The sequence below is a fragment of the Archocentrus centrarchus genome, chromosome 15 (assembly GCF_007364275.1).
Source record: "Archocentrus centrarchus isolate MPI-CPG fArcCen1 chromosome 15, fArcCen1, whole genome shotgun sequence".
Classification (NCBI taxonomy): Eukaryota; Metazoa; Chordata; class Actinopteri; order Cichliformes; family Cichlidae; genus Archocentrus; species Archocentrus centrarchus.
In genome coordinates, this window is record NC_044360.1 from 24591562 (window position 1) to 24615952 (window position 24391).

Genomic DNA, 24391 nt, shown 5'->3' on the forward strand with positions numbered 1-24391 from the left:
TATATTAAAATTCACTGTAAAACCACTCCAGCCTTTCTCGGAGCACATCCATACATCATCACTTTAGTGGCGGCACTTAAGTATTTGTCTTTTAAATATGTGCGTGTTTGCTGCCAGCTCGGTAAAAGGCCAAGAGGGCACGGGAGTGTGTTTGTGTGTGTATTCAATAACGTTTGTGTGGTTTTTCACGTTGGTGCAATGGTGAGCTTGAGTGACTGCAGTATAATAGACCTCCTCTCTTTTATCTCACAGCCGAGAGGATGTGACACCAGGCCTACTTAGGAGTGCGGATCACTTTTTTTTTTTAAGGAACTAGGCAAGCTTCTCTTCTCTGCCTTTCTGTTTAGCCCACGTTCCTGTTTTGTGTCCGTGTGTGTGTGTGTGTGTGTGTGTGTGTGTGTGCGTGCATGCGCATGCGCACGCGCGTTACTCTCTCCTGTTTGTCTCCCTCTGTGTGGCGTTGTGTCTCCAGTGAGAACTCAGTTTTCCGTACAGATTCTGAGCTTTTCTGCTGTCAGTCACTGGATATGTAACATACCTGCTTCCACGCCTGCACAAATTCGCACACTTACCATACACAAGATGAGGTTGTTTGTACTGCATCTAGACTATTCACTTTTTAACCCACACCTGTCACAGTTCTTGGATGATAGTGACGACAGTGCAGCTTGCTGAAGGAGACGCTGCTTTGTTGGTGAGTGCAAGAGAGGACAACAGGACACGTGCGTCCAAAACCGATAAACCGGAGCATCTGTCATTGCCCCGATCTCGCCTGTTTTTTATGCTTCCCCTCGTCACTATGTCCCTTTCTCCAGATTGACCAAAGAGGTCAATTGCCAATTTGCCAGTGCCAATGTCTTTGTCGGGAAACAATATTAATTTTGGCTAATTAGGACCTAAAGCTAATGAGCGGTACAGATAATGAGTTCATTTATAATCCATAAAACAACTGTGGCGTGTTATGGGATAGAAAAAAAATCTGCAGTGTAGCAAACAGTCTGGACATATGCATTCAAACACACACACACACACACACACACACACACACACACACACACACACACACACACACACACACACACACACACACACACACACACACACCATCCCCTTCAAGACACTCATACTCTTTCTTTGTCATACACGGGCACTCACACACACCTACACACAGTTAAGGCTCTGGTGTGTCTGCATTGCAGTCCTGTACTGGTCAGCTTAATATATTTTCAGCCAGGCTTTTCCGACAGTGACCATCCCGTCTCCCTTATTTTCTATGTGCATGTCTTCTCTTCTCTCGACCTCTATTTTTCCAGCCATTACCTGTCTCACATCGAAAAACAGTAGGAGTTCAGATGGGGAATGTGATGAGGAAGAAAAATAAGAAAAGTGGAAAAAATTTATGGGGGAAAAGTGCTGGAGGAATATTGAAGGAAAAATGAAAAGGAGAGAATGAAGGATTTATGGAAGGAAAGAGGCAGGCTGGAGCAATAAGGCGGTGAAGGAAAAAGTGGATGTGAAAGTGATATACACATGGAGAAATGGGAATAGATACTGGCATAGGACGCAATGAGAGCAAGAGGGGTTCACAGCAGATGGACATGAGAGAGACAGTGGGAGAGAGAGAGCAAGCTGGAAAGAGATACTGAAGATAGAGCCGTAGTTGTACCTCTGCCCAGCCAAAGTCCAGCTGGCATTGACTTGGCTAGTTAGTCAGCTATACCTAGATGATCTGGAGCTGACTGTGGGATCAGACATGCTAGGGTTGCATCCAGAGCAGGGTGTAGTTTTGCAACTGTTACAGTACACCTGTCTGGTGAGGTGGAGATCACCAAAGTTGCCAGCCACAACTAAATCATTTTATAGCTTCCAGCAATAAATTAGAAATTGTGTAATGCTATAATCTATATCCGCTTGTTGGTGGGAACTCGACACTCAGCAGCATGGAAGGTCAGTGTTAATGCTAATTCCCCCCCAAAATAAAAATGTTGCATTTTGCAATGTGAAAGTATTGTTGTTTTTATGCTTGCTTTTATGAGATACAGTCTCTGATACTTGAGAACTGGCTGAAAAATGTCTGAAGCATTTCAGCAGGTTTTACTCCTTAGACAAGCTGGGACACTTTGTGCCATTTCCACTGTTACTTTTAGTTCAACCTAACATTTGTTAATAGAAACTGAAGTGAATGCTTCATTATATTTTCTTATCTTCACTATTATCACTATTATTATTTTCATGGACACGTCTCCATTAAGCTGCTTTTTATAAAACTGGAGGACAGTTGGCTTTCTGAAAAAAATAACCCACATAAGCCAAGTAAAGACGTCACTGAGAAACCAGTAGCTGTCCTGAAAAAGCTTTAAAAAAGCTTCGGTCTCAGACTGCTGACTTACTTGTGGTTCCTCGGATACTCAAGAGTAGAATGGGAGGCAGAGCCTTCAGCTTTCAGGCCCCTCTTCTGTGGAACCAGCTCCCACTTTGGATTGGGGAGACAGACACCCTCTCTGTTTTTAAGATTATGTCATGTCCTGGGCCGGTGGCCCAGTGTTATGTTTTCTTGGTGTTTGTTATTTTCTCGGTTTCTATGTTGTCATCTTGTTCCACATGTTTTCCTGGTGTCTAGTCTGCGTCTGCGTCTTTGTCTCCCCCTTCTGGCTTCCTGTTTTACTTTGATGGTCGTCTGTTCCTTGTCTTCAGTTTTGTTTTCCCCCCCGTTAGGGTAATCATAATCACCTGTGTGCCCACCTGTTTCCTCTTCCCTCATCAGCCCCTCTGTGTATTTAAGTCTTGTGTTTCCCATGCTCCTTGTCGCGTCGTTGATGTTTTGTGCCCGCATGTTCCTGTGTTCCCTGCGCCTGCCCGTCGTCTCCCTGTGCCTCCCTTCCAAGGTTTTTGTATTTGTGTTTCCCCGGTGAAATAAATCCCCTTTTAAGTTGTGTTTGCTTCTGGAGTCCTTCATGTTGGTCCTTCCTCGTCCGTTTCCTCCCCGGCCATGACAGATTAGACTTAAAACTTTCCTTTATGATCAAACTTATAGTTAGGGCTGGGTCAGGTGACCTTTAGTTACGCTGCAATAGACCTAGGCTGCTGGGGGTTTCCCATGAGTGTTTCTTTTCATTCACCTCTTTTTACTCTGTTTATACCCTCTATACACTCTGCATTTAATCAATAGTTATCATTAATCTCTGGCTCTTTTCCACAGCATGTCTTTTGTCCTGTCGCTCCCCTCAGCCCCAACCGGTAGCAGCAGATGACTGTCCCTCCCTGTCGGAGGTTTCTTCTTGTTAAAAGGGAGTTTTTCCTCCCCACTGTTTCCAAATTCTTGCTCATAGGGGGTCGTTTTGACTGTTGGGTTTTTGCTGTAATTATTTTAGTCTTTACCTCACAATATAAAGCACCTTGAGGTGACTGTTGTGATTTGGCGCTATATAAATAAAACTAAATTGAATTGAATAAAGGCATGTAGTGTTAATACTCTAACACGGGTAACACACATGTTACCTTTTCTTCATCACTGTTTTATGTAAGCACTCTTTTGAATATAGTCTTGTCTTTGGACACACAGTGTTTCTCCTGATCTGGATTCTTGTACTATTAAAAGTTGTACTATATTCACAAATTACTTGAAGTGCTCGAGTAGCTTGAGAAGTATTTTATAAATGTTTAAAGGAGGGCATTTTGAAAGCTTTCCAGGCACATGTATCTTTTTCAGTGAAACCTATCTTAGTCTGCAAGATGGTCTTACACCACTGAAATACCCTTCAAAATTGATGCAGTTCCTTGCTTCAGTTTCACACAATACATAAAAAGACAGGGGTGTCCTAAAATCTCAGAATTGTTATGAAAGTAAAATATAGAACATGTTCCTTTGATCACACATTGAACACAATGTAGTACATTTATTGGTGAAATGGTATTAAGACATTCACAGTGCTCAGTCTTTATTTCATAACGCAGAGCGGCCCATTACGACTATAACACCACCTAACTGTAGTCGACGATCGTCACAGACTGCTGCACCGCATATGGTCCAGTCACTGTCTGCACACCTATTCTGACTGTTGCATTTGTGAAAATTCAGTGTACGGCACTAACCCACACTCTGGGTTTATACTGTGTTAATACTGGCTTTTTAACACACATGCATAGATAGATAGATAGATAGACGCCAACACATGACATATTGCAACATTTATTAGACAAAAATTTAGCCAAAATGCAGAAGCAATGTATGAAAAACTAAGCACATCTTTATTGGTCCCAAATGAATTATGGCGGTAAGTAGCAGCCAGGTACTGCTCATCAAATGTGTTTGATTAATTGATAATAAATCCTTTATTTATTTATACAGGAAAATCTCTTGAGACTCATTGTCTCATTTACAAGAGAGACCTGTTACATACATCAACAACAAAAAATGACATAAAAAAACCCAAAAATCTCCAGCATGTGTGAGCACCTCTGCAGGAGCAGAAGCTTTGATAGTGTGCTGGTTTGGAGCATTCAGGTGTGTGTTAACACAATCCCAAGGAGGAAAGACATCAGCAATTATCTTAAAGAAGCAATTGTTGCTGCCCATCAATCTGGAAAGGGATATGTCAATTTCCAAACAATTTGAAGTCCATCATTCTACAGTAAAAAGATGATTCACAAGTGGAGTACAAGACAGTTGCAAATCTTCCTACGAGTGGACGCCCTAGGAAATTCTAAGGTCAGACTATGCAATACACAGAGCAATTGCAAACAGGCCTGTAGAGGCTGAGATGCAGCTCAGCTGAATGTTGCCTCATGTTAAATGTTAAAGTTCGTGACAGTACAGTTTGAAAAAGACTGAACAAGTATGGTTTGCTTTGAAGGGTTGCCAGGAGAAAGCCTCTTCTCTGTAAAGAAAAAAAAAAAAAAGCAGCACAACTTAGGTTTGCAAAGTTACATCTAAACAAACCACAAAACTTGTGGACAGATGAGAACAAAGTGGAGATGTTAGGGCATAATGCACAGCACCACGTTGGGAGAAAACCAGACACAGCGTATCGGCGCAAATACGTCACACCAACTGTGAAGCACAGTGGTGCAGGGGTGGAGCTTTGGGCTTGTTTTGCAGCCACAGGACTTACAGTAAACACCCTGCAGTCACTGAGTCGACCATGAGCTCCTCTGTATACCAAAGTATTTTAAAGTCAAATGTGAGGCCAACTGTCCAACAGCTAAAGCTTGGTTGAAAGGCTGAAAGGTTGAAAGGTCATGCAACAGAACAAGGACCCCAAACACAGCAGCAAATTTACAACAGAATGACCGAAAAAAAAAAAAAAAAGAGAAAAGAACAAAGGCCCAGCCAAACTCAAACCGATTGAAATGCTGCTGCCGTACTTAAGAGAGCTGTGCATGTGGAAATGAATGTCTGAAACAACTTAAAGAGGAGGGCCAAAATTCCTCCACAATGATTCAAAGTAACAGAGACAACAATTACTACAAGTTACTGTTGCTAAAGGTGGTTCTTCTGAGTGATGGGGTATACTTGTTTTTTCACACACTGCTAGGTTAAATAAATAATGACTTGGTTGTTGTTCATAGATGTTCACAGATATACTGTGTATATAGATATAGTGTACATAGATATATATTTTTTATTGTGTTAAGTGTTCTATACCAGTGAAAACAAGAGCTTTAGGTCATCTCTCTGTTGCCACAGCCTCATTCTTGACCCTGGCTCCTGCCTTTCCACAACATCTCCATCCACAGTTGTAGGGCTGACTGAAACAACATCAACCTTATATTTCAGCAGTACAGGGGACAAATGATAAACATGTAAAGGGGAGAGAAAAGAGAAAAGGTCAAAAGGGAGAAGCTTTTGTTTTAGTGTGAATGTGTTTATGTGTGTGCGGCTTCACGGTGAAGGTGGCATGTTCCATTACCCGACCATGATTTAGCTTACTCTGAGGTAATAGTCAGTCCTGGTGGGGTCAGCAGAGGGCCAGTGTGGGAGCGAGGGCACGTAGGGAGAGAAGAGAGAGGTAAATAACAGAATAAGAACTGGATTAAAAATCGAGCTTAGCAGCAAAACTGGATGAAAAGAGCAGGATGTGAATACAGAAGGGAAAGGAAAGAATTGGGCATTCTTCACAAAGTGCCACTGTTGATGGACATTTTGGCATATTGGCGGGAGCGGTGCGGTTTGGGGAGGACGTGTGTGTTTTGGCCAGGCATTTGCTTTTGTGACAACGACAGGCCAGGCTGGCTGAGCCGTCACTCCAGTAGCCTTAGCAGCACACAGCCACCTGTCCACTCCTATCAGCACCGCCTGTGTCCCTCTGTCTGGCCTCCACAAGCAGGACGAAGCGTGACGAGAGGATGACAAAAAACGAAAGCGAGAGAGAGAGTGGGGGGGAACAGCGAGACTGTGATGGGATGGAACAGAAAATATCAAGAGCAAAGAGCTTTGCTGTGTGATCAGAGCCTGAATGGAGCTGCGTGTGAATTTGCAGTGACAGGTCTGTCCCCCTTCACCAATGCGTGGGATGACTGTCCACTAATGTCCTTCACTGTCCTCCAACTTTCTCAGTGTGATTGGTTAGTCACAGCCTTGTCAGTCAGTGTTTTCATCACTTCAGCATTTGGGTGTATTAGAAAGCCAATCCTGGGCTGGACAGCCAATCGTATGCCTCGTCTTCCTCAGCGGCGCGCGGTCGCTCTTATCTTAAATGCGAGGCAACAAATAATTCCTATCTGGTTAGAAAAGTCAACTTCAAAAAATATTTGCAGAAGTTTCTAATGTGTTGTTTTATGTGAATTGTTTCTTTTTGTCTTTAGAATATACTTGAAAGGATTCAGAGTTCAGTTTCTTATGACATAAATCACTGTACAGATTCTTAAAAAAACCTTGACGCCTCCTTTTGTGGATTCTGAACAGGAAACAAACACACCACTTTGACTTTCTTTTTCTTTTTTACAAGGTTACAGCGGAGCAAGGAAGAATTTTTATTTTAAGCTACGGGTAGCTAAATCATTTATTTTCAGTGCATTTCTCCTCCTGTTTAGGCTCTCTAACTGCTTTCTACAGAAGACAGCCGTACACCTGCACAGTACATATGTCAGCCTGTACTCACACTCACGTTCACACTAATAAAAGCTCACTGTTTCTTTTCTTTTGTCTAAAACACATTTCATTTATAACTTAAACCAGGGGACCCTCAGGAAATGTGTGTTAATGTGAGTACTTCCATATTTTCATAGCTCATAAACACATTTATCTTGTGTTTCTGAGTATGTACAGTTGTGCACGCAGATGTCGAGTGTGCAGTTTGGGAGGTGTGTATTTCTCTCAGGAATGGCTAAGGAAAAGGCAGAGGGTGTCCTCTCATCCGTGACAGATTTAGTCATAAATCTGTTGGATTAATACACAGCCTCCCAAGGACTCTTATGGTGTATGTTGTTGAAACACAGGAGTCACTTCAAGCCAGACCCAAAGCACTATTTGTCTTTGGCATTATTCCACATCACAGTTATTGATGTCGCCAACACGTGTGCGCAGGCTTGCACGTAAATACGCGAGTGCACACGGGAGAAAGGAAAAGAGAGAAGAGGTGACTGAGAGGAAAATCAAATGGAATATGGCAAATGTCTCTGATGAACTTCTAAAAACATTTTTGTGGGATAAATTATCTTTTTTGCAGCAGCAGCAGCAGACAAAAAGAATATCCTTTAAAGGACTCCAGCTGTGATTTGTGTCCACTATTCAACATGAAAACTGTAGCCCTCTGCAGTTTTCAATTTACAAATGAGTTGCATTTGTTTATTTGAGACATAAAGACTTGGAATCATTATTGCTGAGCCATTTCCTCTTTTTTTCCCCCAATCTTTTTATTGTTAGCTGTTTCGCTGACCACCCTGGGGGGGTGGGGGGTGTTTACTGTCAGTGTCCGTGGTTATTTTCATCCTACAGGGGATATAAACTAACAGCATGCATCCTTTTTTCAGCTATTAAAGATGCCTCCTGAACACATACTTCTCTCTTTATATGGAAATGGAGGTTCAAGCACTTATTTTCTGGCCAGCACACCATTGTCATTCCAGGTAGATCTGTTTAGTTTACTTCTAAGTCCAACTGGCTTCCCTGAGGCAGCCTGTATCTGTAGACATTAACACAGCACACAACACTGTGGGCATAGAAAGCAGCAATGAGTTGATTTGAACTCATTTCCATCTTATTTCTAAAGGAATAGAAGAAAGATTCATTTGCTGTGTTTTTGACTGGTGGCAAGGGTGTAACTTAATGCATGTGCCCCCAAGAGGTCTCTTAAAAGGATGAGTCTGAAACTGCTTAAATCCCCTGATGGAATCTGACTCATAAATTACTCTCCAAGTGTTTCATATGAGCCAAATTGACTGACAGAGTTAAGGTTGTACATTGCTACGACTGCCGAGAGTTTTGACTGAGAAGTGCATTCTGCTTGGTGCTGAGAGTCCATTTCTGTTTCTGTTTTATGCAACTGTCAGGACCTTTTGTGAGGTCCTCACATTGCAGCTCACGTGTCTGAGGTGTAGAAAAGTGCGCAAAGTTATTTTGTTTCATCCTGAGTGCCATTGATCATTTATTATAACTAATGAATTAATAATGTGCGGCCCCCTTGTTTCAGAAATGCCCACATATATCCTGCTGCTGTCTCATGCTCCAGGTATGGAATAAATTCATAAGGAAAGCAGCTCCAAACAGAAATTCAGCACCTATACGACCTATATGACAAATTTATTAAACCACCTGTCGTAAAAGCAGGACAACACAAATATTTCTGAAATCAGTCAGAAACTTGTTACTTGAGTGGGGACGCTGGACTTCTCTGAAAAACCAGAAATTAAGCAACACATTGAACCAGTAAAGCAAGCTTTTCTGTTCAGGAATGCAAGTAAATAAATGTAATTTGACATCTTAATCAAAAAATAATAATGTAATTTTCTGGGGGCTTTCCTGTTTTTTTTTTTTTTTTTTTTTTTTTGTAATACAGGAAAAGTGAAAATTCATGCATAGCAACAATAATTATATTTTATCATTAAAAATATTTCAGTCAAAGAGCTTACCTATACTGGTGGATTAACCTTTACAGAAATATAATAAATGATTTTGGTAATTACCAATACTGTTAATTTAGGGCAGCTGTGGCATAAACCTTACCTTTGTCAAACACTGTATGTTTTCAACATTTTAGAGTCTCAGTGTCTGATCTGTTACAGTCTTCATTGTCTTCATTTCAGTAAATGCAGACTGTAGATGTGAATTTGTAGACCAAAGTGAAGAAGGAAATCCTCCACGTGCGTGTGAAGTGTTTTGTGATTTAAAGCAGTGACTCCCAGCTCACATGCGGACACTTGGCAGAATCATGTTGCATTTTGTCTCTAGCCACATTTCAGCACCAACATGTCTGACAGCATAAACACTCAGACTGTGCACACGTCAGATTGTTGTGTGAGTGTCACGAAAAAATACACAACATCACCAAAACTAATATAAGCTTGTTTAGGATCGAAGAGTAAATGAATAATGAAGCTACTATAGAAATATATGGAACAAGATTATATGATCCCCTGTTGCTTTTTTCAGGTTGCGCTCTCTCTTTTCATGATATAAGTGTTTGTATTCTTGCAGTGTGCTGTAATGGCATATAATTTACATATGATTTTGTGCATTTGTTTGTGGTTCCAGCTGTGTGCATGCTATCTGTGATGCTGAAAGGTGTACAGCACTATAGCTTAGAGTCACACTCTCATAATCACACACACACACACATATATATATATATATATATATATATATATATATATATATATATATATATATATATATATATATATATATATATATATATATATATATATATATATATATATATATATATATATATATATATTGTTCACATGGTAGCCTCTGAAGTGGCAAATGCTGTACTTAAAGGTAGAAGTGCACAGTATAAAATTAGCTCATTCTGCTGGTTATCTTATGACAGTGTTTGCCTGTGTGAATTTTTGATGGGAGTGATTGATGTGAGGCAGCGTGGCTTCAGCTTGGCGTTGCTGATGTGTTTGAAGGCTCTCTTTGTCAGCGGATAGACAGTGCGGTAACATGAGTGGCATCATTCTGACTCATCAGCCAACTGATTGCATGACTTCAGTCTTACTGGCCCTGCCTCAAGACAACCCATCAAGTATTTATAAAGAGCAGGTAAAGATCAAGATTCTCTCCAGCACCATCTCGCACAGTCAGTCAGTCTCACATAGTTTGAGGTGGCTTCATCCTTTTTTTCTTTTCCTTTTTTTTTGTTTTTTTGTTCGCCCCTGCTGGCAGACAGCTGAACATTGCCCATATATCCATTAAGCCTCTGTGCTCCATAAAATTTAAAGCTATAATTCACAGTATGCCTGAAATTGCAGTGCTGACAGTGCCTGTCCCAGTGAATCAGAACTCAGATGAACGAGAGGTCTAGAGATGTCACCAACATAATAAACAGGGCTTTGGCCTACAGCCCCTTCTCTTTCTCAAGCCCGAGGCCCCAGGGCAGGGCCGAGGCTAGTCCCCGCCTAACGCGCACGACTCTTATTGATCCAGCAGGGATTGATGTCCTCCAGCGGCTGATTTAGCTCCCCCCACGGGCCCCCTTGCCTTTTCTAAAAGGTTGGGGCTCAGTAAAACATGCAGGTGTTGCTCTCTATAGGTTAGCAAGTCTTCCTTGCTGCTTTTTTCCCTCCTCCTCTTCCTCTTCTGCCTCTCCAGGCTTCATATGGGGTTTTTTTTGTATGTTTTAATGCTAGTGTGATTTTCAGTCCTGTCACAGTGAAGCAACAATGCTTTGTCTTCATGAGGAACTCATACTTTTGGAAATGTGTTTACATTAATGGAGTGAATTTGTTATTCCCTCTAAGAAACATCAGTGTCCGTCCTCCTCCTCCCTTTTGTCAGCATTTACTTTCATTTTTCTCTACTTCCTTATGCTGCACAAACACACTTCTCCAGTCCAAACGTTTAAACCTAAATGCTTTCACTATTTTCTTTGACTTTCCCCTGAAGTAGCTTGGCAGTTAGATCATGTATGTATCCTGTGTGATTCTGTAGGCTGGTGGAAAGCATTTTATTAAAGTGTTCTTTTGCATATGTTCAGCGTTTTTTTTTTTGGAGCCTCCACAGCTTGAATGAGTAATCTGAGTCTGGTCTGGGGTCTTTAGAAGCTAATTAAACCCATATCAGATACTTTATCTGCACATCTAACAAGACAGTGTGGTAACTAAGTGTTTGAATTCAGTCCCCAGATGTCTTTGTGTGCTTACCTTCCTTTACTGTGTTTCCTATGCTGTCAGAAGCAGCTGGTGTCACAGAGATATGCACAAGGTGTCCCTTCAGAGACACCGGTCTTGATGCACCGGTCGCAGCAGGGTAGGATGGAGGCAAGAGAGCTTGCCAGGAGACTGCAGCTCATGTCCTGCTTGGAAACTGTGTGTTTTGCATTGTTTTGCTTTCACCTTTGCTTTCCCTCACTGTTTAATTAGATTTACACATAGAACTGCTCGACTGGGTTCAGGGTGGCAGTTGTTGCTCCCCTGAGAATGAGGAAGGGCTCTGACTTGGTTGTTCTTGTTTCACTTTACAAATGTGCAGCAAAAGTGGAGATTCGCTGAGAAAGTAAGAGGTTCAGAGGACGACTGAAGACAGAAAGGTGAAGCAGAGAGATGGTTCCTCTAGCCCATTGCTTTTTTTTTCAGGAATTCAGTGTTGCAGACTAGAAGGGGTGGGGAGGGGTAATATTAATGCGCACTGTATCATTCATAACAGTAATACTGGCATCACTTGCTGCTAAATAGCATCATTTGTCAGGGGAAAGGGCGTGGTGTCACAGTGTTACAGATAAGCATTAGAGGGATACCTACACTACACACACACACACGCACACATACACACACCCCAACACTGCTGTGTATCTGTGACTTTAGAGGACATTACACTGACTTACATTCATTTTCTGGAGACTTACACCAACCTAAACTGTAACTGCTACTAACCCAACTTCAACCAGAATCTAACCTTCAAATATGCCTTTACCTTAAATTTAATTTCACGTTATGAGAATTTGCTTTTGGCCCACGCAAAAAAACCCAAAACAAAACAATTTGTAAGTAAAGTCCCCACAGCATAGCTGATAACACCCCCGTGCCCCACACAGATTTTACAGGAGTGCTCTAACCAGAATGACCCAAAGTAGTTTGTACCCTTGTCTTTACCCACTATCCTAAAAATGAATCCTAATGTTACCCCAACACAACCTGAATCTAACTTTAAACAGAAAAAATCACACAAGGTTTCAAAAACGTATCTTAAAAAAAAAAGGTGTTACAATGATCCATTTTCTACAGTTCATCTGAGGTTAAATGAGCCTGAACCTCAGCAGAATCTGAGATTTAATAAACATATCATAAGTGTATTGAAATGTCTGTCTAAATCTTTTTTTCTGACTTAATTTGTGCTGACTGTCTTTAATGAAAATATATTATCTTAATACCTCAGAAATTTCCAGACTTGAGGACAAAATAAATGATGTAGATCCTGCTGGTTTTACCTAAGGATACCCATTTTGCTCTGTTAATGTCTATAACCTTAGGCAAGGTAAAAAAATAAAATAAACCTGTTAATAAAACAAAACTGACCCACAGGAGCGTGCAAAGAAGATCTGAAGCAATTTAATTATATCATGTACTAAAACTTTATGTAAATCTTTATTTACTGCAGTAGTATACGACACACGTATTCGGTGAAACGATATATTTGCATCCAGTGCAGCACTTACTCGCTTTAATCCGAGCCGAGAATCCAGCTCGTGCTCTCAGTAAGTTGGTCTTAGCTCATCTTTCTTCTCAGCAGTAAGACTTAATCTTCCACAAGACTGTCTCTCATATATAGTCTGAAATGAACATTTGTTATCCTTCACTCAAGTGTATGTCCCCCCCCCCACATGGAGCAGACAATTCGTTCACAGTCGAGAGGGCCAAAAGGAGGAGGAAAAAAAAAACAGTTATTATTGATGACTATGGGGTAAAATGCTTAATTTGCACCGTCTTCAACCAAATTATAACTCATATTGAAAGCAGCTGAATTTGCATAAATCTCATTAGACTGCAATGAGAGGGGTTCATAAATCGTTATATTAATTAGTCATTTTTGCCACCCTTTCATAGGAAAATGGGGTGTATTAATAAAATGAGAGGGGTGTGTGATTGTGAAGCCTAATTGGTCACTGTATTAAGCAGTTTGGTGCACAAGTGACAGGTTTGATTTAGTTTGGCTTCACTTCTGTTGTCCTGCCAAGTACCTCCAGAGAGGGGGGGGGGGGGGGGGGGGGGCAAGTGTATGTGTCTATACATGCAATTATTATGTGATCTGTTTACTTTCTCTTCTGTCCATGCACTCGTGTTCAAAAACCTGTTCTTACAGCAGCTGAATGCTGACCTCAGCGTATATCCCCGGAGGCCAGTCAAATAAAATTACACTCCAGATTGATTTGAATGAGTTTGTGTGAGGTGATTCTACCTGGACATTTAAGATTAATTATCTAATTTTTGAATTTACAAAGAGTCTTTTTTTTTGCAACTTGAACAAACCTTTAAGAAAACATGACCAGTTACAAGGCCAAGACTTCAGCCTTCTTGCTATAGTCTTCTTCTTTCAGCTGGTCCTTTTAGTGGTCACCACAGTGGATCATCTGCTTCCATCTCATTCTATCCCTAGTATCCTCCTTTATCTGCCTTTGTTTTCGGCCCGCAGTAGCACTGGAGCCAGTTGTTGTTAACCCAGCCCCTGACTGATCTCATTTTTTGATGATCCACATGTTTGTTTCAGATGCTCTTCTTAACGCAACCGTCCCCATTTATCTGGGCTTAGGACCATCGCTTGGAGTACACTGGCTTTACTGGGCTCTTCTTGGTATAGTCCATCCATCCATTTCCCGAAGCATTTATCCAGCTAGTCATGAGGGTGCTGGAGCCCATCCCAGCTATCACAGGTTGAGAGGGAGGGAACAGAGACAGACAAAGATCACCAGATAAAAACTCTCATAAAGTCTATGGGAGGAAACCAGAGGAAAACCATGCAGGCACAGGGCAGAAAGGAAGGAAGAGAGGAAGTTCAAACCAGGAACTTTTGAAGTGACAGTGCCTGGTATCTTAAAGTATTTTATGTACAGTATGTTTTAGACTTCAGTGTGGAAAAGTTGTCTCTGAGATTTGGGTGTGTGATGACAATCAGTGGAAGCAGGGAGAGTGAGAGAATGAAGGAGTTGCTGCTAGCTGTTTGAGCTGACCTCCCCAAAACTACAGTTCAGCAAGTAGAAAGCTTCTAATCCTTCCCACATGCTTATGTTGGAATCAGTGAATAATGTGGCATATATTCCTACGCATGTCAATCCAGTGTGTGTTACTGATAACATAACCTCACCTTCAGCCCGTTACAGTGCTGTACTCAGGCAGTTTTACCCTGGAGGGTAATGAGCCTTGCCGACCAGGTCAGAGGTCTTGATACCATCTCCTGTGCGGCTCTTTACCACAAGCTTACCCTTCATGATACATCTGTCCTGCATGGTGGATTAGCCTGCATGATAGCACACCACCTCTGGCTTTGATTAGCCACCTTTCTGGGCTCTTTGTGATGAATGAAGCCTGTGAGCTGCTGCAGCTCCAGTTAAAAACCCTCTGCTGCAGCACGCTACTGCATTTCTACGCGCTGTGTCTTTGTATGTTTTCAAGTTATCTTTATCCTTTATATTAACAGGACATTCGGAGTGTTAAGTTGTCATTCTTTGCAACATTTAGTTGTTGTGTTTCTCTCTTTATCAGTAAGTTTCCTTGATTATAGAGTTGGTGAGAAGTAAAAGTAAAAGTTTCTGTCAAAATCAGGAAACCTTGTTAACTTTTTTTGTCTTTATTGCAGGTCTATTTGTTATCTTCCTTATTACCTTACTTCCTTTTTCATCCAATGCTTACACATGCATGTAGGCCCCTGTCAATCAATGTATGTTGACACCCTGTTCTTTGACTCTGCGGGACTTCTGATCTTTGGCTCTCTCGCTGACAGGTTCATCAGTGGCCCAACTGAACGCAGTTGATCATGAAGGGGAACCCCTCATGTATGGGGTTTCGGGAGAAGAGGCCATGAGGTATTTTTCTGTGAACAGAGACACTGGTGTGGTCTGGCTTCGACAGCAACTCGACCGTGAGGTACAAACACCAAACGCACCCACACACACACACAAGCTAACTGCTGCACACACGCTCATACATTACCAAAGCAAATGCACTGGGTACAAGAAGTGGCATGCAGAGCAATTTTGAAAATAGGATACGTAGTGTAAATTATCAAATGATGAAAGAGTCCCAAAAAGTGCAAAACAGTGTGAGGAGGAAAGCACAAAGGATATTGAGTTCAGAGCGGTTTGTGTAGCTCCCGTTTCTTTTCTGTCTCTGCATTTCTGTTCTGCTCCTTTGCGTTACATGTCTATGCAGATTTTGTGCTGATATGTATCTCTGTCTCCACCAGACCAAGTCAGAGATGCAGGTCGAATTCTACGTGAGTGACAATCAAGAGGTGAGAGACAGATTTGCACTGTGTTCATAGTTGTGACACATTTCTTCACACGCTGACATCCTGGATATAGCCTGACCTCATATCACATACAGGCCTTGCAGTCTGTCTCTTTTTCAGTCTCTCACTCTTACACTTACCCTCATTTCTCTCTTTCTCGCATGACACCTGTCCAACTCAACACAATATAGTTGCTGAAACATAGTGACATTCAACCTACTCTCCCCAGCGGGTAATCTATCAAACACTTGCGCTGTTTTCTTTGACTCTGAATCGCGGCTCTATGTCATAAGGCACATTTACATCGACTTGAGTTCTTTGTCAGGAAATGTGTGGCGCTGGCTTTGGAACCGTTTGACCAAGGTGTTTCTTTCTCCAGGTGGTCAAAGACACAGTTAACATCCAGATTGGAGATGTGAACGACAATGCCCCAAACTTCCACGGGCAGCCATACACTGTCAGCATCCCAGAGGTAAGGATGCCAAAAGTTTATTTATCTATTACTGCGACACTGTGATTTTAGCCACTCATCATAGAAACAGAAACAGAAAAACTCGTGACAATCCAGAGAACACTTTCCTCAGAAACTGATGAAAACTTGAAAAACATTGAGGTGAATTTTATTTACGTTTTCTTGGTGTGTTTCTTAAAATTCCAGCGCAGACCTTTGTCACGACTGTTGCAACAGTTGTAACTGCATGGTGGCTACATCTGATTTATGGTGATCGTCTCCTATTCATAGTGCATTCTGGTCTTTGCTGTGCTGGAAATAGCTGTGTTTCGCTGCACCTTGTGATCTTCCCACGATTTCAGGAGTTGTCTTCCAGCTAATGTTTAGAGAATGTGTACAGCCTCCTTTATAGGGAAGAAAAATACTTTCTCCAGCGTAAACCTCAATTTCTATTCTCCTTTCCTTTCTCCGTCCTCCCACTGAATCTACCTTCCTTCTCAGCTCTCACTTCTTTCCATCTTTGTGTCTCCTCTATGCCCTCTCCCTCATCTAATCCTTGATATGAAGTAATTGCCTGAGTGGAGTGGAGGACTTCAAACAGGGGCTGAAATCCACACACTCACACACACACACACACACACATACACATCCACATGTCTTGTTGTGTTTATACTGAGCACATACCCCTTTCTGAGTCTTCACCAAATCTTCAAAGCCACTGGCTTTTTCTCTCCCAATCCATAAAGTCAGGCAAATAAATGGGAGAAATAAGGACTGTTTAGACGAGGCTGTTTAGATCACCCACCAGGGAAGATTCTCTCAGGCCATTGCATTGAACCACCGCTAAGTTGTGTGGGACTCACTTATAGTCCACATGCAGACTTTTCAAGCTCTACAAACAATAGGATTCAGTTTAGCCTCGAGAAAAGCCATTAAGCAGGGCTGTGTTTGACCCTCAGTCACTCACATACTGTTAGTTCCCTTGCATCACTTACTAAATTACTGCTGCTGTCAATCCTGGCATCCTATTGATTAAAAAAAATTTAAGCTTATTTGTTTGAGGCGACAGAATGTGGAAATACATCAGGCTCCTGTGTACTCCCAGGCAGTACATACATCAGAGTTTTCACCGGCATTTCTTTACATTGGAAATAGTGTAAGCCTGTAACTGTGAGCCATCACTTACTCAAAATAAAATGTGCGTGTGCTTGTAAGTGCATTGTGAGACTAATGCGAGTGCAATCTGTTTCAGCACACATCTCAGTGAACTAGATTGTGTACTTTGCTTGACAAAATGAGATGCTGCAATTTAATTCACATTTTCACGACTGTGTTGCAATCACAATGCAGCACACAGTCCAATCTGTACGCACGGAGCTCTTTATTAAGCCTCTCTCTTTTCCACTTAAATCTTTTGCCAGTTTTGGGAACTGTTTTCATTCATTTCCAGTTAGTCTCTTTCTCATTTTACCCTCATTCCCCTTCCTCTACCCTTTTTCTCCACCTTATCTTATTTCTCAGCATCTTTAGTTACCTGCATTTTTATGGCCTCATTACTTCTGCGACCCTAGCCGACCTTTAGCGGGCAAAGCAAACATGCTGCAACATCACTTCATCACGCTGTCACTCACTGGACATGCCACAGTGGCTGGGGGTTAAAGTGGCATCAGCACATCAAAAAAGAAGATGGGAAACGGTGATGGATGTGGAGGATGAAAGAGTGGCAGAAGTAACGAAGCAGAAGTGACAAACAAAGGATTCAAATGATGAGATTTACCACAAGTGGCAGAGAACGCAAGGCAGAAATAAAAGGCCAAAAACAACAAGGTTCTTAAACACAACACAAAGATACTCGTGGGGTTTTGCAGAGTTAGGATAGGAGGCATTATGAAGTGAGACGCAACAGTATTGTCCAGATGAAGAAATGTGAGTGGCAAGGTGAGCAGTGCAGGAAGCAGAGTAGCAGAGAGTGTGTGTAAATGTCATTTTAATTTGTAGAGCCATAAAGAGGGTGAAGGGGAGCAGGTGGGCTGCTAGCATTCCCTCTGTCAGTGCTAATGAGCTTGCCAGATTTACAGCATCCACACAGTTAGGCAGCCAGCAGCAAAGACTGGATACAAAGAACGACAACTATTACCTAAAATAATGTTTTTATAGAACAGCAGATGGGCTACAATGTAAATCCATTATTGGATGAGAAGGCAGAGTGAATGTGCAACACGCTGAGAAGTATTTGTCACATTCCCTAAACTCAAGTTTAGGAAATGTGAGTAGTCCTCCATAATGGAAACCCACTGCTGACAAACTCAAAATGTTTTGCTGAGTGTGTGTCTGTGCGGCACGTACATGCCAATTGAGCAATTTGGAGCCCATCCGTTACTTAAAGACCAACCTTCCCAATACACACACACTCACACACACACACACTCACTCTTCACCCCAGCTGCCTGACCCTTGCACTCACCCACTGCGAGTCAATCAGTGCCACTGTAACAATATCAAACACCACCAGAAATCACTTCTGTTAAGTGTGCCCAGTGTGTGCCACCCCCCCCCCCCCCCTGCCGCTCCATAATCTGTGCTGGTTCCTAAACACAGTTTCCTTCTTCTTGTAGTAATTTATGTTCTTTTGATCCTCATTCTCTGCAGTTTTGTCCATCTTAGGGACTTTTTTGGTCATGCACACATACATACGTACACTTCACACAAATAAATGACCTCTGCAAGGTGTAACTATATTAAAATGTACATTTTATTTTGGTTGAGTCCGTCTGTTTACAGCATTGCAGAATTCAGATAGCACATCTTTATCATCCTCTTGTCAATACTCTCATTCACCCCTCCCTACAGTAGATACGCAGTCCAGTGGAGTCCTGTCTGGGGTAACACAGTAATGATGCACACAAAATTGTATAGCCGACTTCTGACCAGCGCTGTAATGCGGTGCATAGATGGATTAAATGCATTGGCAAACAGGCAGACAGGCAAGAGGCTCCTAGTGATAGATACCCAAACTTTATCTGTTTACTGTCTCTCAGGTATGTCAGGCAAGTGAGCAAATCCCTCCTCAGCCTCTATTTTCTATCAGCCATATCTCAGTGTCCCTCTCTAACCTACAGTAATCTCTGATGAACTATGGCTGATGATATAAAACAGAACAGCCCAAGGTGGAAACCCCTCAGGTGAAAGTCAGACATTTGAAGAAAGAAATACCCTAAATTCTGGTCTGAAGTTGCTAAGCCTGTTTTTTTTTTCTTTTTCTTTGTATAGAAATGTCATATTAGGACTCATTGTTAGAAATTTGTCTGTTTTCTTATATGTTTGATTAATCAGTGGCTTTTTACCTTTTAGATAATTTTGCTTTAGTTTTACAGTAGTGAGAAATTCAAACCTGCATTGTTTTAGCCTTCAGTTGTTGGTCACTACTTTCTCCAGCAGTTTTGAAATGGATAGCGTGATGGCATTTCACATGCTAAACACACAAACACAGAGGCAAATGCACTCATATTTTAGATAATATTGGCAGAGGGTGTTTGAGAGCTCCCATTATGCCTGCGAATGAGCTGTTTAGTGCTTGATGTAGGCTTTGGCAGCAAAGCAGAGGCACCTGCTATTTGATGTGCCCTCTGTCACTGTCAGGTAGAACATAGACAAATCTGTTAGATTCCTTTCTTCTCTGCCTTTGTTCACTTCTGAAAGCTGAAATTCAATCTCTACTATTTTATCACCTTTTGCCCTGTATCTTAGCAGGTTGCAGCATCTGAAGGTAATTTGTTTATCAGGCAAGAAAAAAAAATTTCTTTGCGCAAAAGCAAATACAGTATATGGATGACTTATGTCTTTGCATTTGCAAGGTTGTCTGGGAACATAAAACAAAAGTCGTGCTTGTAGTGGAATGTATTTCTATTGAAATATACAAACACATACAATCACTAATCTGCTCTCTTTCTCCTTCTCCCCCCTGCTCTCTCTTTACCTTCTAAAAATTGGATTTAGCCCATAATTATATTAGTATCATCTCTCCTGGTCTCTCCTATGGTGTAATTGAATCTAGTGGGTGCAGAGCTGAGTGGTGGCTGGTTGACAGGCGCAGGCCTCAAAGAGAATTCTGCTTGACACTAAGACCCTGAGCCCCATAGGGAGGGATGGAGGGATTTATGAAGAAAGAGAAAAAAATGGATAAAGTGAGAAGGTTAAATTGGAAGCAGTCAATATTTTACTCACCTCAGGCACCATTTATAACTTTCCACTTTCTACAGTTTTGGTGCTTAGAATCTAATCCGAGGGGAAAGCTGTACGTCCCCATTTCCCAAAAAGTTGGGACGCTGTTTTGAAATGTAGATAAAAACAGAAAATGATTTCCAACTACTTAAAGCCTTTACTGAGAATAGTACAAAGACAGCTTGAAAATCTCAGAACTAATTAAGCTAATAGGCAACAGGTCAGTTATGTGGCTGGGTATGGCAAGTGGAAAGCTGAGATCTTTCAAAATTTGAAATTCTGTTTTGGATATCCTAAATGTGACGTCCTCTCCCTTGTTATGAGCCCACAGTTTTCAGAAACGTTGCTGTGTGCAAGCTTAGCTTCGTGTCTGAGAGCTCATTCTGAGGGGAATAAGTCCTTCTCTTTTCTGATGATTAATTTTTAGACTTCAGTGAGCCTTTCTGGGCAAATAGCTGCTTAAGCCAGTTGTCAAAGAGATTGTTGGGCTTGTACAACAATTTTTCCCCGCATCCTTTCCAGTCCAGGGGTTAACACAACACATACTGCCGGGGCATCACGTACTCTGCCATTCGTGAAGGTAAATCGCCTCCTCTTCCTCTCTTTATCTTTCTGTCATTTACTTTATCCCGCTGAGCATGAAGAGCCCCTTGATTTGTGTGCTACGCAGAGATGGGTGGAGAATTTGTCTGTCAAAAAAAAAGAAAAAGGGAGGGCTCGTGTTTGCGAGTGACCATCAGAAAGTGTATTTCGGAGAGAGAAAAAAGGGCCGAGTTCGACAGCGGGAGAAAAAAGAGGAAAGTAAAGGAAGTAAGGTGAGAGCGCACGAGGAAAGCCTGGAAAGGGGCAAGATTGAAGGGAGAGAGAGAACGGTGTGCACTCCCAAAAGCCATTAAAGTTTGATTCACCCACTCCTCACTCTTTGAATAAATCAACCTGTCGTTCCCTCTCTCCCTTTCTTTCAAGTCTGTGGTTCCCACCTCTCTGTGCCCACCCCCACCCTGCCTCTGGCACTCTCCTTCTCTCTAACGCTCTGCTGGCAGAACTGTGAATTCTGACGAGTTTTGCCAACATAAAAAACAGTTGCGCATGTTGTCAGTCCCTCCACATTTTGTGGCTGCTCGTGTTAATGTTCATATGTGTATAGGAGGCAGAGAAAGCTGGAGTGCTAGCTATCGTAGCTACATGCACTCCTTTGCTTTAAAATGACAGCATCTGTATGTGTTGGCTACATGTATGAATGAGCACCTTTTCCTTAAGTACCACCTGATCTGGCCTGATAATGTTTACCTATCACTTTCAACGCACCACAATATTAAAGGATAGGTGCACAAGATTACGTCATTCTGATGTATAGTGGGACATTTTTGTGCGCAGTGAGGACTGATGTTTGTTATCAGTTTGTCTTTCATACATTTGAGTTGTTCAGCCTGCTAAAAAACTTGATTATTTTGGAGAGTAGGCTAAGCCGCACTAACATGAAAAAAATAGAGACTTTTGCCCATCGTGCAGTAAGAAAATTTTGACTTAATGCAATCACATCATTGATGTACCGTTCAAAGGCTCTCCGTCACCGCCTGCGAATGAAACTGAGAGACAGATTACCGTGAAAGTCACCTACAGACTTTGTTTGGCCATCATGTGCAGCCACACGAGCTTCACTGCACCTCTCTGAAACTGTGTGTGTGTGTGTGTGTGTGTGTGTGTGTGTGTGTGTGTGTGTGTGTGTGTGTGTGTGTGTGTGTGTGTGTGTGCGTGTGTGTGTGCGTGTGTGTAAAAATGAATATGTATATATGTAGAAAATCTCCGATAAGTGTTCAGTAGGCTTGAGTTCTGGGGACTGCAGCGGCCACAGCATATGATTTACATCATTTTCATCCCTGTACCCCACGGTTGGGAAGATTGTCACCCTGGAAAAACGTTCCCTGTAAGGGGACAAGTGAGCCAAAACCATGTCCCCCAGAGCATACAACAGCCACATAAGTTTTTTCTTTCTTTTTGTCACTCGTCTGTATTTCTGAATCACAGAATGGTGTCACTTTACCACACCGATGTTATGTATCCCGTGTCTGAAAAGGGGCTTATTATACAACAGGTATAAATGCAGAGCTCTGAAGAAATGAATGTGTGGACAACATTTGTTCAGCTACAAGTAACACCTTCATGTCTTTTGTATTTCCAAATGCCCCTCCCTCCCTACTCATCTGCCCCCCCCTCCCTTTTATAACCTTTCCAATTTTTGCAAGTCTGTGTTGGCTGTCACTTTTACCATTGAAATGGTAAGGATAGAGAGTCTAAAGAAAAAAATATGTATTATAGAGAGGTACAGGGGAAAGGAGAAGGGAACTAAAAAGTCTTCAACTGATCCAAAAACTGATCTAACAGAGATTAGAGAGAGAGATCATATTTATCCTATATTCATTTCTCTTACCTGGTTCCCTGTTAAATCTAAATTTAACTCGCATACAAAGTAGCCCTGTGATTGGCTGGTGTCAGCTAGGATAGGCTTTATGTGCCCCTATGCGACCCTGAATTAGATACATGGTTTAGAAATATTGTCTATAGTCTCCTCCTTCTTGATGTCTTATGCACAGTCCACTATAAAAAATATAATAATAGGGCTAAGTGTTTCTAATCACCTACGTTTTGTTAACCACAAGCAAGATTTTGCTTTTTTTTTGTTTGTTTTGTTTCTACTTCCTGATTTAAACTTTAAGTTTATGAGAGCTTCGCTGCAGCGGACGTACATTCAGCAGTGAAAAACAACTTCAGACTAATTAAAGTGACAAACAGATGTTTAAGCTCCAGCTTACAGCCCACTTTTGTCAAATATCTGCTGCATTTTCAGGTTTTCATACCAGTCACTCACGTATGTCGAGCATCATCATGTCTGTCACTTCCTCTTACTGAGCAAACCGGCCCCGGTAGCTGAAAGGATTGAGGGATGGTATTTTTCTAATGTAACTAAATGTTACTCATTTTGTTTAATCTTTTGCAGCATCATTTGATCAAATGCTCTTGAAGTTTTGAACTGAATATCGCTGCGAGAGATTTGCCCTGAATATCGTTCCTCCTGGAGGCGATAAAGTGGTTTTAATTTTACCGCTCTCAAATTTTTGCATTTCACATCCGCCACTAGCAAGGCTTTGAAAAGGAATATTCATTATATGGTGTAAAATAAGCATATGCTTAGTGGTTTACAGCAGCTCTCGTTTCCTCTTCAGGATTTATGATTTAATCTTTGAATCCACCGTTCACATGTTTTCTTATTTTCTGTCAAAATTCACTATCTTACTATGGCCGTGTGCTGTTTCTGTGATCGTTTAGTGTTTACACATTTCAGATTTATTATTTTTTTCTAGTGATTACAGTAAAAAATTGTTTGTTTGATTGTTTTTTAATCCATTGGCTCGATTTTAATGAACAAAGGATAATGTACAGATCTACTGTACATGTGGCGGCCTCACTTTGTTCATAAAGAATTTGTTATTCTGTAACTGCAGTTGTTTTTCTTTGCTCTATTTAAAGTCAATGGACTGAATGACAGCTCAGACAGTCTTTCAGATAACAATCTTTGGCATATTTCATTTAGACATTATGTGTTATAAGCAAGTCTTTCCCTCTTATACTCCCCAATGAGCACTGATAATAGCACCAGTCACCAAGGTTCCTCTTCATTTTAGTGAAACCCCCATTGTCGTGAGCCCCCCTCCCCCTGCTTGTCTCCACATTCTGTGGTAGCCCCAGAATAAGTGCTTTGATATATAACTGAACTGTGCATACACCCACTGCTTTCCTCCTCCTTTCTCCTCTCGGTGCCCTGCCAGGACCTAACTTATAGAAAAGGTTTGTTAAATGAGGAGAGAAGAAAGAGGAAAAAGCACATGTGGGGAGGGAAACTGAGACTCTGCCTAAATCTTTTTTTTTTTTTTTGGCAGGACAGAGGTAATAAGATTGCTTAATATAAGATTTCCTACAAATGAAATGATAAAATGCTGTTATGAAATGCTGAATGAGCAAAGGGGACTGAGACAGTCAAAGACTGTGACACTCCACTTGCTGAGCACTCCACAACAGTGTCATGTCTCATCAACAAGATGTAATTTAATCTGACA

The 24391-nt window shown here is 41.5% G+C and overlaps 1 protein-coding gene across 1 annotated transcript in view; it reads left to right on the forward strand.

Annotated features, from left to right (window-relative positions):
* The window catches only part of cdh23 (cadherin-related 23), a 170942-nt gene that overhangs the window by 26981 nt on the left and 119570 nt on the right, over positions 1–24391 (forward strand). The window contains 3 exon segments of the mRNA XM_030747862.1: positions 15098–15240; positions 15560–15607; positions 15984–16076. Coding sequence (XP_030603722.1) covers positions 15098–15240; positions 15560–15607; positions 15984–16076 — 284 coding nt within the window.